We start from the raw sequence: 15,233 nt of genomic DNA, 5'->3' as shown, positions 1-15,233 counted from the left end.
TGTTTCATTTTGGAAAATTTGTATTATTTTGTCCTCAATTTCACTTTCTTTGGGGGGGGTAGTGTTGAATTGCTCTTAATGTCATCCCTAGTACTTTTTAAAAATTTTTAAAAATGTTATACATACATGTCTAGAGTTTGATTTGGATCTTTTTTATATCTTCCATTTCTATTTTCATCAGATTCATGTTTTTTTTCTAGATTTTGGACGTTGATAGTGTATTTATAATAACTGTGTAATGTCCTTATTTTCTAATTCAATCATCCATATTCTTTCTGGTTGTTTCTACTGATTGATTTTTCTCTGTATTTATTTATTTATTTTTTGCATGCCTGATAGTGTTTGGTTAGATGCTGCACATTACTAATTTTGTGTCATATATGCTGGATCTTATTGTATTCCTTTAAATATACTGGTCTTTGTACTGAGACATTATTAACATATCATTCTAATAATTTTGAGACTTGCCTCTGAGCGTGGTAGCTCAGTCTCTACTTAAGGTTTCATTTCACCTCTTAATGCAGTAACTTTCTGAAGAGTGTCACCAGTGCCCCAAGCATTAGTAGGTTTTTCACTTTAGATAGTGGCATAAGCAACTATTTCCAGTCCTGTGTAAGCTTTGGTAATTGTTATGCCAAATGCTTTCCTTAGTTTTTCCCTCTAGTCTTGGGTAGTTTCCTCACACACTTGTGCAAAGCAGATGAGACTTGAGTTGACATCTATGAAGATATCTGGACCTCTCCTTCTGTGCAACTTCCTTCTCTCCATCATTCTGCTCTGAAAAGTCAAGCTGCCTTGATTTCCCTGAACTCCAAACTTTGTCTCCTCAATTCAGTCCATTGAGCTCTGTTTGGCTTCCCACTTCATGTACTCTGGTCTGGAAATTCTATTTAGCTTGTAAGCTGGGGCAACCATAGGGCTCACCTTGTTTTTTCCCTTCCTTCAGGAAGCGGTCTCCTGTGTTTCTTATTGTTCAATGTCTAAACACTGTTGTTTTCTATTTTTGTCCAATTATACAGTTGTTAAAAGTAAGAAGTTAAATTCTGACTCCATTACTCCATCCATTATGAACAGATCTGGAAGCCCAAATGATAGTTTTAAAATTATTTGTTTAGGACAAATCTGGTTCCAGGTGTACACATTTGCTCAAAATTATAGAACTTTTATAGTGCAATAAATCTGTCTAAAGATATAAGGACATTTTAAAAAATAACTGAAGACTATTTATTCTAGAAAAGAAGCAATGCAATTTAGTGTAATTCTAGGAAAAGCTATGTATTTTTACAATGTGCAAAGACCAGTCAAGTTAGATTTAATGAATAAAACAGATAATCTGGATAATGAAGAGTGCACTTGTTAACTAAGAAACAATTTTAAGGTTTACAGATACAAAATAAATTTCATACACTACCTCAGTCTTCAAAAAAGCTGTAATTTGTTAAAAACTGACTCATTTTTGGTCCCATGTGATAAATTACTTATAAACTGAGTAAAAGAATCATCTCTAAAACAACCTTATAACTACACTTAATCAAACACTCACCTAGAATGCCTATATAATTTTTTAACACACTTAGATTTCATAAATTATAAGAGTTACTAGGTCATTATTGTCATATATCAATTACTGACAAATGTATTAACAATCCACATATGAACATATTATCTTCTGCAAGAATAGGTGGCATGTTTTAAGGAAGTGTCTATTGACACCTTACTCCTGGGGCTCCTAGGTGGCTCAGTCAGTTAAGCATAAGCATCTGACTCTTGATTTTGTCTCAGGTATGATCGCAGTGTTGTGAGACTGCGCCCCATGTGGGGCTCTGCACTGGGTGTGGAGCCTGCTTGGGATTCTCTCTCCCTCTCCCTCTGCCCCTTCCCCCTCCTCTCTCTCTCTAAGAAAACAAAACAAAATTTAAAAAAAATACACCTATTCCTCACAGAGAAGACCTTAGTCTTACAGTAAGATTTACATATACTCATTGAGATGAGGCAAATATTAACCATTTGCATAAAAACTATAATGCAAAGTATCTTATTACAAAAGTATCTCAGGTAAAGTAATAACCATTTGGATTAAAAGTAACATATAAATAGATTATGTTATCAGGAAAGGATCTAAATTTTCTGACGGAATGTTCTATTTTTTAACTATGCATGCTTATGTTAATGTATTAGAAATAGTCACTGGTATTAGTCCAGATCACTCAGACTAATGAATACAGTATGACTTACCTACTCCATACTCTATCTTAATTTTCATGCCCCAAACACACACCACCAGCACCACCTTAATCTAAAGCAATTAAGTCCTATATGTTAATATTAATATTATTAATTTACTAATTTAAAAAATATAGTGCTTAGATTATAGGACAGCTGTTATTTAAATGTTCACTACTTGCTGACGTTTGCACTAAGCACTTTATATCCATTTTCCTAGTTATTCTGTACAAAATAAAAAGAAAGATAGGGATTGTTATACTGATTTTAGAAAGGAGTTATGAATAAGAGAGCTGAACTATTTTCATTGGTTTCAGCTATAATGGCAATTTCAAGTTACAACCCAGTTTTTTTTCTGCCCTTTACTATCCCATGCTGCACAGAAACATTGTTTTAATGGATGACCTCAAAATTTCTGCCTCTTATGATATTTTAGAGCTATGTATAATAATACAAGTCAAAATTTGCCTAACTTGTAACTGTAAAGCCAGAAGTTTCTAAGGTTAAATGTGACCCAGTTACTAGAATAATACCTAGGACCCCCCATAGGAGGCCACATTAAAATACCCTCTGTAATGTTGCATTATGCTCATGAGATTATTAAACTAATTTTGCCAAATTAAGACTTCACTTTAATTTAATTGATTTACAGTCCACATTATTCCAAAAGTATGAAAAAATTACATTGCTTATTTGATTTCAAAAACTTTCATTCTTTGTCAATATAAGAATGCCACTTACATAACCCATAATGGTTGCTACTATTTCTTTAAAGATTCAAGCATTAATGTATGATACTTAAATAATTGCAAATGCAGAGTTCTTAAGCAGCGCTTCATTAATTCTGTGGACCTGTATACAGAATTTTGTGTGTATGAAATTTATGGAGTACTTACTATGTGGTAAACACTTTTAAAAAGTTTCTAACCTACTATAAATACTAAACTACTTAATCTTACAGTAACAGGGACAATTAAGTAGTTTTAGGAATATATTGAAATCTATTCTGTATCTTTGCCCGTGAGTAGATTGTGTTGAGTGTTAACTTGTACATTTGATAGGATTTTAATATTGACTTCATGTGCTTTGTTCAATATTTGGACTCCCAAAAAAGATTCCCAAATACTAAAAACTTATAAAATCTGGCTTCAACACAGTATCTGAAAGGTGCTTTTATAGATGGTGGGGATGAGGGGAGGGGTAATTTTCCAGCTAGCAAGCAGCAATGATTACCATCCTCTGGTTTGATTCTATTATTGGCTCAATATAGATTGATGTACTTGTCTCCACTGTACCAATGTATAATGCATGAACATGATTACTGGGGTAATTTAGAAACAGGATGCCTTTAATCTTCTGCTCAGATCAATCAATTACAATATATAGGTTATAGAATGTCCTATGATCTTACACTTAATCCTTAATAGAACTAATCTTAGAGCTAAATGAGGTGGGGAAAAATGTGAAGCCCACAGAGATTGCTAATATGAACACAGACAATGGAATTTCAACTATCCTGTGTTTAATTACTCAGAACAAACAGAGGCCACTTTGAAGGTTGTAAAGAAAGAAATAATATATCAGGGAACAAAAAAGCCACTTTTTCTCTTGAAGCGCCACTTTTCCATCTTTAAGGAGGAATTCAAAGGTTTTGAGACTCAATAAACTGTGAAAGTATCAAACTCATACTAGAAACAGTTTGCACTGTTACCTTTTGCATGTCAATACATCTTGTCATATGGCAGATAAATCTGTTTCAGACTGCATTTGGAAATGCCTCTTTCCCTTTAAAGCAATATTCACTCACTGAATTTACTTGTGATTTGAATAAAGAAATAATTTGCCATGTCACCTTGCCATAACCTACTATGTTATTTGAGTATGCCTTTATACTGTACCTGAGACCTTAATTACAATCTGCACAATATGAAGTTTGTTTAGTTTTCAATGGAGTTATTCCTTTTTTAAGTAGCTCCAATGCAGAGCTTAAACTGACAACCATGAGATCCTGAGCTGAGATCAAGAGTTGGACACTCAGCTCACTGAGCCACCTAGGCACCCTGTTTCCTCTGGAGTTCTTGATGTATTTGAGAAGAATGCATTTGAGCTTGGATTTAGCTAACAGGCTAAGTAGAAAAAGAAGGTGTTTTATATATGAGGTGCAAATAGCACTGTGGGTATCTAGTGAAGACAAGTAGTGTATGTGAATATATCAGGGCCACTTGCCTGAATTTGCTGTGCTATTGTGTGTGGCTGGATGTAGGCAGCGAGCAATTCCTAACGGCTGAGTCAGAGTCAGAACCACGGATAGCTCCGCACGTTTAACACCTGGGAGAGGAACTCCAGCTTTTCCACAAGCCCAGCTGCAGCTAGGAAACAGAATGATAGTGATCAACTTACACTGCAAAAGGGAAGAAAATAAAGCTGTACATTGGAAGAGAGTGCCTTTTTATGTTCCGAGAGAGGGAACTGTACAGATTCAAGAAAGCCCAAGCTACCATAAGAGCCTACGGGTTGTCATAGATTGCTTCTTTTTTTTAAGTAAAGCTAATTAACCTGAAAAGTCAACATTCCCAGGCAATGTCTCACATTTCTAACTCATTTTCATTACTCTGACATGAAAGAGTAAGAATTGCTTTGGTTGTTGGGGGTTATTTGCGGGTTTTTTTGTTTGTTTTGTTCTTTTTTTTTTTAGTTTGTTTAGGGGGGATATTTTTTTCTTGGCTGTGCTTTCTGCAACATAAAGTCATGTTTATTTCCTCGTTATTTATTTCAATCCACATGATTCACCTTCCTAAACTAAACCTCTCTCTCAGCCCTTTTCAGTTCCATCTTCATTTTTTTTTTTTTACTTCAGATTTGAGTTTGTAACTCAGAAAATATGAACCCGACTAATTCAGGGCATAGGCAAAATAGGCTAAGTAGTTGCAAGAACCCCCAACTCTTTGGTGCAGCTACATGTTTTAATAGAGGACTTAGGACTTTTAGCGGCAGCTGGAAACAAGAGGTTTGTCCGTGTTCTAGTAGTTCTGTAGGTTGGTAGCAGTAGCAAATTCCATTTAGAGAAAGGGACGTGGAGAGAGACTATTAAAGGTTAAAGGAGATAACATAAATGAAGGAAAACGAAGCAAGAAAAACTAGAAAAAAACAACTTAGAAAACACCGTCTTTTGGCATGACTTCTCACATTTTATTTCCTAAGTCTCCAGGAGGACTATTTAGACAGAAGTGTATGTATACATGGGATTCCCGCCTTGGCAGGCTCTGAGAAACAAGAACGAAGAGGACTGTATACTGCTCCTTGAACGCTTCCCCATCCCAAACGAGATAATTTCTTAGAAATAGTGGAAGAGAGTAAGTAGAATGGTGTTCCTAGTGTGTTCAGGAGATAAGTGGCATTGGAGGTCACACCAAGGCTGGTAACTCTTAGCCCCACCCACCTTTTGTTCCTTCCCCCATGCGCCCAGCCTCGCCTATTTCAAACATTTTCCTTGTTTTGTACCAGTTGCTCCCACAGTCTCTGGCCTTCCCATCTTTCTCGCAACCTCCAGCACCTAGAGACCCAATCAACCCCCAACGTTGCCACTCCTCAGGGTTTCAAGCAATAAAACCGGGCATGCCCAGCGGCGGCGCCAGCAGCCTTTAGTCTTTGGGAGATTTGGCTCAGTTCCGGGCAGGGACTGGAGTGCCAATTCAGCTAGGGCTTCGGCGCCCACCTCCGCGGAGTCCGGGGGATCCGAGCTGCACCCTCAGGCTAAACCTGCACCCTTAAGTGGCTCATCCTCAATCTTCAAACTCCCGAACGCCACCAGAGCATATAAATAGTCCTCACTGAAGGACTGTTTTCCCACCTGTCTTTTCTTTGCAGCTAAGGGTGTTTTAGCTACTGCGGCGTGAGGAGCTCAGGGATGGAGCCCTGTGGCTGGTGGCCGTGGAGATCACCTTCCCAGAGTAGCTGTTTGTCACTGAGTTTTGGAGATTTTCTTGGCTGGCTTCCGCTAAAGCACGCTTGAGTAATCCGAGCTGTGGCGGCGCCCAAGCTCTCGGGATAAAGGGTGTGTGTGTGTGTGTGTGTGTGTGTGTGTGTGTGTGCGCGCGCGCGCGCGCGCGCGCCTGTGTGTGTGTGTGTGTGTGTGTGTGTGTGTGTGTGTGTGTAAGGGAGAGGGCGGGGAAAGAAACGTCAACTCCCCCCAACCCCCCAGCCTCCTTTTCTTTCTCGCCTTCCTGCAAAAGCCGCACGAGTCTTCCATCCCCCCTCGGCCATCCTCACAGCTCTGGGCAACCGCCAGGTTAAGCCCATTTGCTCTGGGAAATTGGCGCTGTTTGGGAGAAGAGAAACAGATCGATTGCCCTTGTGACTCCCCGCCCCCCTCCCACCCCACCCTACCCCCATCGCTCCCTCCCTCCCTCCCCCGCCACCCCCCTCACCCCGCCTCCTTCCCTCTCCCCACCCCCAAACCCTCTCACCCGCGGCAGTCCGGTGCGGGGGCCCCCTCCGGAAGGTGAAGGGGATGGATTGGACTCCGCTGGGGAAAGCGGGTGTCTCGAAGTGGTGCTAATGGGAAGAGATTTCTGGTTTCAAAAGAGGATGCTCTGCCACAAAGAGCGGCTTGCGCGCTGGCCTGGGCTCTAGCCGAGGAGAGATCCCGGGAGAACTCCAGAGCTCGCGGGGAGCGCTCCTCGGAAGACCGGGGTCAACATGCCTGTTCGCAGGGGGCATGTGGCACCACAAAACACATTTTTGGGGACCATCATACGGAAATTTGAAGGGCAAAGTAAGTTCATTTGTTCTCTTCTCTCTCCCTCGCTTTCTGCTTTGACGGTGCACTTGGCGTTCGCCGCGTACAGGCTGAGGAGCCGGCAACTCCGGGCTCTTGCAAGTTAACAAGCTCTGAAACCAAGCCAGGAGGCTCGAAGGCAGCAGGAGTGTTCTCCCCCAGATATTAATTCTGATTTACATTTTAGATTATGGTCTCCATTATAGGAGGCAATCTGATCCTCCTCTCCCACTGCTCCATTATCTGCCTTGCTACTTAATGTCCTACTCTTCTACTATCTTAAAGGGAACGTACTAGTATAACATGGGTTTGTATTTTGAGGCTGTTTAATTGTACACTTTTTGAAAGTCAGGAGTAGAGCCGAGCATACCACTGGAACAAGGGAACGTAAATGGTAGCAGTAATGTAAACGGCTATGCAAACTATATTTTTACCTTGGTTAAATTGCAAAGCTGTGGTATGACAGGGTTGCTTGCTTGCTGTTAATTCATAGAAGCTAAACTTTGCATTGAATCAATGCAAATATATCCCAAGAAGGATAATTTGGAAAAAGCAATATCTGATCCGTACTAGTTCCCAATGCAATGGTTCGTTATTCAAAGCAATATTTCTGCCTCTTTATCATTTCCTTAAATTTCCATCAAGAAATTTGAAAATTGAAATGTAGTAAGTAAATCCCACAACTGAATGCAGAGAAATTTAACATTCTCATGTGGACTAACTGTAAGGAATGAATTATTGTTATATAAATATATTAATTTTAAATCCTTACGTTATATTCAACATTTCCTTAAAACTACATTAACACAAAGTTATGTTGTACATTTTGCAGTTATTGGCTGTATTCACTGCATTTAGTGACATGAGGATATAGTACCTTGTGTACAAAATAAACTACTATATCCTGCTCACATTCTATACGGAAATAGTAAATATAATTTATGATTAAAACTTAATAAGCCCTTTGTATTAAAATACTTACTACTACACAAGAATTCAAGGTTCTCCCAAAGTAAAAGTGAAAAGGTGTTAACCTGATATTTATTGTGTATGTGTAAATATTTTTATCTTCTGGAAAATATGTCTTATGAAAGGTGAATCTTCGAATTATTGAACTGTTAATTAACGTGAGATAGTTTTATTGCTAATAGTTTCATGTTTTGTTTTGTTTTTTAACATGATGAGTGTGTAGTATGCCTTAGAGGGATAGAGAAAAGCCAAATCCAAAAATAATAGCCACTTTGAGAAAGTTGTACTTTTAAGGGCCAAGGTTGAGGTGAGAAATCTGTCAGCTACAGGATGTTTCATTGTTTGGCTTTGAAAATATTTATCTTACAATTAAATGGCATTCTGGAAATATCAATGGGACAGCTGCTTGTTTGAGTGTGCCTTAGGACCCTTGGGAGTCACAAGGCTTGAGAACTAGACTATTTGGGAAATTACATTCTCAAAATTTGAAGAGTAGTTCCTTAATACTTTTCTGTTAAAACTGCCTAGGACCATTAATTTCATATTTAAGGTTTTTGGTTTTTTTCCTTTTAAAACCCTGGGCAGGGGTGCCTGGGTGGCTCAGTCACTAAGTGTCTGCCTTCGGCTCAGGTCATGCATGATCCCAGGGTTCTGGGATCGAGTCCCGCATTGCATCAGGCTCCCTGCTCAGCAGGGAGCCTGCTTCTCCCTCTCCCACTCCCCCTGCTTGTGTTCCCTTTCTTGCTGTCTTTCTCTCTCTGTCAAACAAATAAATAAAATCTTTAAAAAATAATAATAATAAAAATAAAACCCTGGGCAGTTAGCAATTTGGGAAGCACCTGCATTTCAGATATCCTATTATGCAACAATTTGCTCCAGTGTTTATGAAAATCTTGTGGAAGCTCTCTAAAAGATGCCTTACTATCTTTTTATTACAGATAAAAAATTTATCATTGCAAATGCCAGAGTGCAAAACTGTGCCATCATCTACTGCAATGATGGGTTCTGTGAGATGACTGGTTTCTCCAGGCCAGATGTCATGCAAAAGCCGTGCACCTGTGACTTTCTCCATGGGCCTGAGACCAAGAGGCATGATATTGCCCAAATTGCCCAGGCATTGCTGGGGTCAGAGGAGAGGAAAGTGGAGGTCACCTACTATCACAAAAATGGTAAAGTTCATCTATTTAGAATTCCTTTTATTTGATTCCATTGAGTTGAAATTTTGACAACCGATTACTAAAAGTTCATATGCAGAGAAGCTCTGACTATTCAGTTGTAGATATTTTTGCTTATATATTTTATATATTTTAGGATTCCAGAAATATGGATAGTATCATTAGTGGACTAGTAGGAACAATTTCTTCTTTGAATAAGGGTACTCTGTACTCTTCAAAAGTGTCGTAACTTACTATCACTGAGGACAAAGTGCCACAAATCAGTCTACTCTCCTCCCTTTCTAGGGAATAATATAAAGGCCAGTGATTTACTGATTGCATTGATATGGATTTGGTAGGAGAGAAATATAGAGTTTTATTTGCTTGAACTTGAAAATATTTCACAGAGAAACTCTTGTTGAAAACTGTGTATCTGCAACTGAAACTCCTGCGGTTATAAATGTTTCTTGGCTTTGCAGCTTTATTTGATAAAAGCTTTAAAAGCTTTATTTGCAACACCTCTTGTTTCTTTTGCTCCTTTTTATACAATATTAAGGGTGATATAGAAGAACTTCAAAAATTGGTCTGGTAAGCTTATGTATATTCAGATAATAAAAGCTGTTCATGTATTTAAGAATTGTCCTAAAATAAGAAACGGACAAAAGGAACTATGATTCTGGGGAGTTGTTTGTACTCATTTTTCAGCTGCAACACAACTGGCGTCTCAAACCTGAGGTCATGCTTCGACTTCAAGGGCACTCCTCCTTCTTTCAGGCTTACTATGGGAACATAATATGTTAGACTTCTGATAGTTCTCAAAAAATACTCATTTAATAGACATACACTCATTAAATATACCATTGTTGTATATTAACTCACATGTATGAATATTCACATGTACCCATTTAAAAGAATACATATTCTCAAATGTGCACACTTACTGATATTTGACAATTTAGTGCTTAAAGATACATCAGTTAAAAACGCATGTTGCAGTTAGTTTTATCGATGTTGCCTGGTCATTTTTTTGCCATTGGCCAATCAGTGAGGCAGAGGGATATCTAGTCAGCTTTTCAGGAAACCTTAAGTCTTGCAAATGAGAAAATGAGTGATGTGTTATAGCTTATATCATATACTGATTCATCATTTGATAAAATATACGGCAGAAATTCTAGCACAGAAAAGGTTTAACTCTTCCTCTTATTTTCTTACAATTAAATATTTTATGATAGAAAATGTAATTCTTAATTACTAGATTTTCCTTAACATCGACTTGAATGAGTATATGTGGCAAACTGTGATTAGAAAAACAGGTTTGTATAACTTTGGAGTAATCTGGAATAAAAACAATTATATCATTATCAGCCAACATAGAGATTGTTTTTAAAGTTTTTCTTATCCTGCCCCCCCCACCCCCCACACACCACTTTTCAATCAGTAGTGTTGGCTTGCTAGAAATAGCCTAATTGCTCTGTTGTCTTGAAAGCATTTCTTGGACTAAGGCTCTCACTACCCAAATGCAACTCATCTTTTTTGTGTGTGTATCTGATGCCAACAATTCGGGCTTTGGAATAATTTGAATGTCTGACATTTTTTCCCCATCTGAATACTTATCACGATGTTGACACAGTTTACATTGTGGTTATACAGGGCATAATGGTCCACATTTGGTCATTATGTTTCTTGGGACATTTAAAGATTTTTTTTTTAACTTACAGAATTTAAGTTTAAAATGAATCTGGACTGTTAGGATCCCTTAGATACTCACCATATTTTTCAGACAATATTCTGAAATGAAAGTTGTTATTTATTATACTGCAAGTGGAGTGATGTTATTTCAAAACCTTGTGTGACTTGTGCAATGTGAGTGTGTAAAGTGATCTCAAAACACCTAAGAAAGGCAGGTAAATGTGGAATCACAAACGTGAATGTAAAAGTTTCTACAGTGAAGATGCTGGTACATTGATTAATGCAAATCTTTCTACCTGAGGGATGCACTTGGTTATATGAATTAAAACCTTCTTGTTTTAGACGAGGATTTACTTGAAAACTTGTTTAGGTATATAAATATCAGCCTTTGGTGATGGTTTTGATTCTGTTGGCTTTATTTTCAGATTTGACTCAGTCCACAAGGACTTGGTAATCTTTAGAGCTAACGACAAATGCTGCCTATTTCACTTTTATTAATATGGGATACATGAGATGATGGGGTGATGGGCCAAGCTTTTTTTTCTCTTTTTCCAAAGAGAGAGATTTATTTTATGACCTTTTTAGATTGCAAAGACACAGTCAGACTTATTTGCTTTGAATGTAATCAACCTGTGTTTTTGAGACTAGTTCAGATGCCTTGAATAGAATCTTCAAAGTGCATTGGTTTTATTCACATGGCAACTGCAAATTCAGTCAGAGCTTGTGAAGTTCAAATGCTTTGATAGTCTTGCCTCTTAGAGACCTGCCAACCACTCTCTATTTATAAAAGCAGGAAGGGATAAAATCGCCAACATTTTGTATTGGTTTGTTTCTCAGTTTCCTTAATTCTTTATTATTGGGGTCATTTACTTTTGGGAGTTTCTTGGTTTCTTAAGTATGTACAGTAAATGCTTCCTTTATTTATTTCTCTATTTAGCACTTTATAGGAGTACAGATAAGAATGTAATAAGCACAATGAGCAACTTAACAAGAAGTTGAGATATTGTTTCCACTTTTTCCATTCACTCATACTGGTGTAGCAAATACATGAGCATGGTATTATGGCCAGAGGCTTTATGTTTAAACCCATGATTTATGTAATGAGTTCACATAGATGAGCTACATGATCACTCTTAGGAGGCAACACTTCCTACCATCCTACTTTATGTGATTTTACCAGGTACAGTTGAACTTGCTGTTTACCAGAATATCAATTTTTAAAAACCTAGTTATTTGCAGTAGGAATATTTGACAGCCCTTCCTTTGAGGATTCTATTTTACAGTTTAAGTCATTATTTCATAAATCATTCTTGGCAGCTGTGAAATATTGCTTGAGGTGATAAAGCTGTAAATCTTTTGACATAAAGCTCTAATTATACAAAACTATAATTACACTGAGCTTTATACAAGGATGGGTATGTATTTTAATAATATAATACATTCACTTTAAGCACAACTTTTTAGGGATGCCTGGCTGGCTCAGTCAGTAGAGCATGTGGCTCTTGGTCTTGGGGTTGTGAGTTCAAGCCCCATATTGGGCATAGAGCTTACTGAGAAAATAACCTTTTTTTTTTTTTTTTTTAGCTTTCGATTGGATTGAGGAATAACAAACACTTCAGTTATTAAACTAGATCGTAGTTTGAAGGTGATGCTAATACTAAGGAAACAGAGAAGTTGGTCATCTTTCAGTTTATTGCTTGTCAGGTTTGGAGTGTGTCACTGGAATAGAGCTAGCTGGTGAAGTGCTTATCCACTTCAGGCATATGTAGACAATGTGATTTTTATCTTAAATTACCAAGCAACTCTAAACATTTGGAAAATCAAAGTAAGTTTCCCCAAAAGAAATAAAGGTCTTAACTCAGTAGGAAAACAGGACATATACAATGCTTTATTTTTAGAGGTAGGAGCATTCCTATATTTTTGCCATTATGCTCTCAGACATGGTACAGTGGCAATTTCGTTAACAAATCAGGAATGTCCCTATCTTTGCCTTGCTTTCAAAGAACTAAAGGATGAGAGGAGGCCGAGGGAAGTCCTTTCTTGATCCAGACAGGGCCCAGATCCAGACAGGGCACCAGTCATGCTGGGACAAAGTTCCAGAGGCAGTGTTTGAGTCAGCTAAACTCAAAAGAGGTTTTGGTTTGATAACATTAAATCTACCATCTCTGAGAGTTTTGGGGAAAGAACTGATAGAAAGTGTTGCATTGTTGGAAGTAGAGGTGAAGGTGTATACCGAGTGCCACCACCTCTCTTTAAGGTAATGTTTTAGGCACTAGAGGAACATCCTATTGGAGGAGATGCAGAAGAGGACACAAACTCATTTCTGCTTTCAGAATATTTGTATTATGGAGTGACTGAGGTTTACTTCTATCTTCTAAACCCCAAGATGTTTTCATGAAATTGTTTTTAAAGGAAAAAAATAGACTATGAAATGAAGAAGCTTTTATATAAACAGAGAACAGAATTTAGGATTAATGACCACTCTATCTTCCCACTGTAAAATAAACTTATGTTTGTGTATTTCCTGTCTCCTTTTATCATTTATATGTAATAACTAACTTATTAAAGAAGCAATGTAGTTTACTTAAAACTTTATAGTTCAAAAATAAATCTTATAATAGTTCTATATAAGTTATATGACATGTAAAATATTTGACCTTCATAATTTCTGAAATGTGTAGTAGAGATACAGATGCTGGTTTTTAGAGAAGAATGGAAATATATTATATGTATGTGTAATTCAAGCAATAAGAAAAATTTTCAGGGAGTATCTTGCCTAGAATTTATTTTGGTGTTCATTTTAACTTTTTGTTTATACATTCTCATGTTTCATCCACCAGAGTACAGTAACAGTAATCTTAAAATATTGTCTTTCATATACCTAAACTTTGTAACATCTCAGGGACTCTGGATATTATATACTCTTAAATTTGATCACTGTGTTTATTGAGAAACTAAGAATTCTCTAGAAACATTTTCTTCACAATTTGAAAACTTTATTTTACTATTATCCCAAATGAAAACAAAACGTCCCAAAACTGTAGTTGGGCTATGCTCATCCGTCCCCTGTTTACCACCCGCCAGCACCATACCTCTTGCAGCTCTGGTGCTAAAAAGAAGCCATGTTGTCTGTAGGCTTCAGAGATAACTGCTCGGTTATTTTCACACCCAAGGGACTTGAGAGCAGGGTCAGTTTAGGGCGATAGGGATAGGCTAGGCCTCGTGGGAGGAACTGACTTCTCTGGCTTCTGATGGCTTTCAACATTGTTTTTATTTTTATTTTTTCACTACAAATAGTCACTAAATCAATTACTGGCAGTCAGCAGCTAGAAGAGTCCTAAGATAATTAATTCACAGGAAAGGAGCCGTTGAAGTATGAAATGTTAAGACATCAATATTCATCTGGCCATATAAACTAGAAACCTCGGGGTCGGGTCATTTTCTGTTTTGTTTTTTCCTCCCTCTCCTCCCTAAACCCAACTGGTCACCAATTCCTTTCAATATTTACATCTGAAATATCTCCCAATGTGACCTTTACTTTTCCATCACTACCAAGTGCCCTAGTCGAAGCCCTTTTCATTCTTCTTTGAGAATATTGAGGATTGAAGTTTTCCTCCCTTTGCAGTCCATTCTCTACAATGCCATCAGAGAGCTATTTCTGAAACAAGAATCACATACACTGGTGACTTACTGGAGCCAAGCATCACCGTAAATGAGTTTCATATATTAAATAATGAGTACACCATTTTATGAGAAAAAGCATTGAGACCCTGAGAAGTGAATTCACCGAATCACATAGCTTGTAAGTGGTGACGCCTGAGCCCTTAACAACTTTGCCATATTTGCTGCTCAGTGCACTTGTGATATACATTGACTTAAAAACCCTATCTTAACTCATTAAGACTCTCAGGATATAGTTCTAGACTCTTTAATAGGATGCTTCATCCCCTTCAGAGTTGAATTTGCTTGGGTTTTTAAGTAGGATATGTTTAGAGGAGCCAGCTGAATTCACAGGTCTGACCAAGTTTACCTTCCTTGCCCCTCAGTTACTTTCTTGAAAGATCCTTGGAGAATAACATCCACTTTGTTAGCCTGATTGGATGTGTTGTATACAACAAAATACATAGCATTTTTTCTAACTTGGTCTCTTGCCCATAATATATACTCAATAAATATCAATTAGTTGAATATCTTGCCAACTCCATTTCTCTTACGTATCTTATGTTTCAATAATATTTGACTGCTCTGAGTTTCTCAAATAAGCCCTGCTCTTTTATGTTACTGAGGCTTTGCTCAACCTTCAGAAATTTTCTTTCATCTGTAATAAACAGTGGAAAGCCTCATTGAATGGATTGCCTTTCCCTCAGCTTCTCACCCTAAAGAAACCATTATCATCCTTCCAAAGACAGATCAAAAGACTC

At 37.6% G+C, this 15,233-nt stretch overlaps 1 protein-coding gene across 2 annotated transcripts in view; it reads left to right on the top strand.

Moving 5' to 3' along the window:
* Positions 1-6,704: 6,704 nt before the first annotated feature.
* KCNH7 (potassium voltage-gated channel subfamily H member 7) overlaps positions 6,705-15,233 on the top strand; it is a 481,606-nt gene continuing 473,077 nt past the window's right edge. For both annotated transcript variants that reach the window (XM_027591038.2, XM_027591037.2), the window contains exons 1-2: positions 6,705-6,997; positions 8,908-9,138. In XM_027591038.2, coding sequence (XP_027446839.1) covers positions 6,922-6,997; positions 8,908-9,138 — 307 coding nt within the window. In that variant the 5' untranslated portion in view covers positions 6,705-6,921. The remainder of the gene's footprint in view (positions 6,998-8,907; positions 9,139-15,233) is intronic.

The sequence above is a fragment of the Zalophus californianus genome, chromosome 3 (genome assembly GCF_009762305.2).
Source record: "Zalophus californianus isolate mZalCal1 chromosome 3, mZalCal1.pri.v2, whole genome shotgun sequence".
NCBI classification, from domain to species: domain Eukaryota; kingdom Metazoa; phylum Chordata; class Mammalia; order Carnivora; family Otariidae; genus Zalophus; species Zalophus californianus.
The sequence above is the reverse complement of the archived record's forward strand: the minus strand, read 5'-3'. Positions and strand labels throughout refer to the sequence as shown.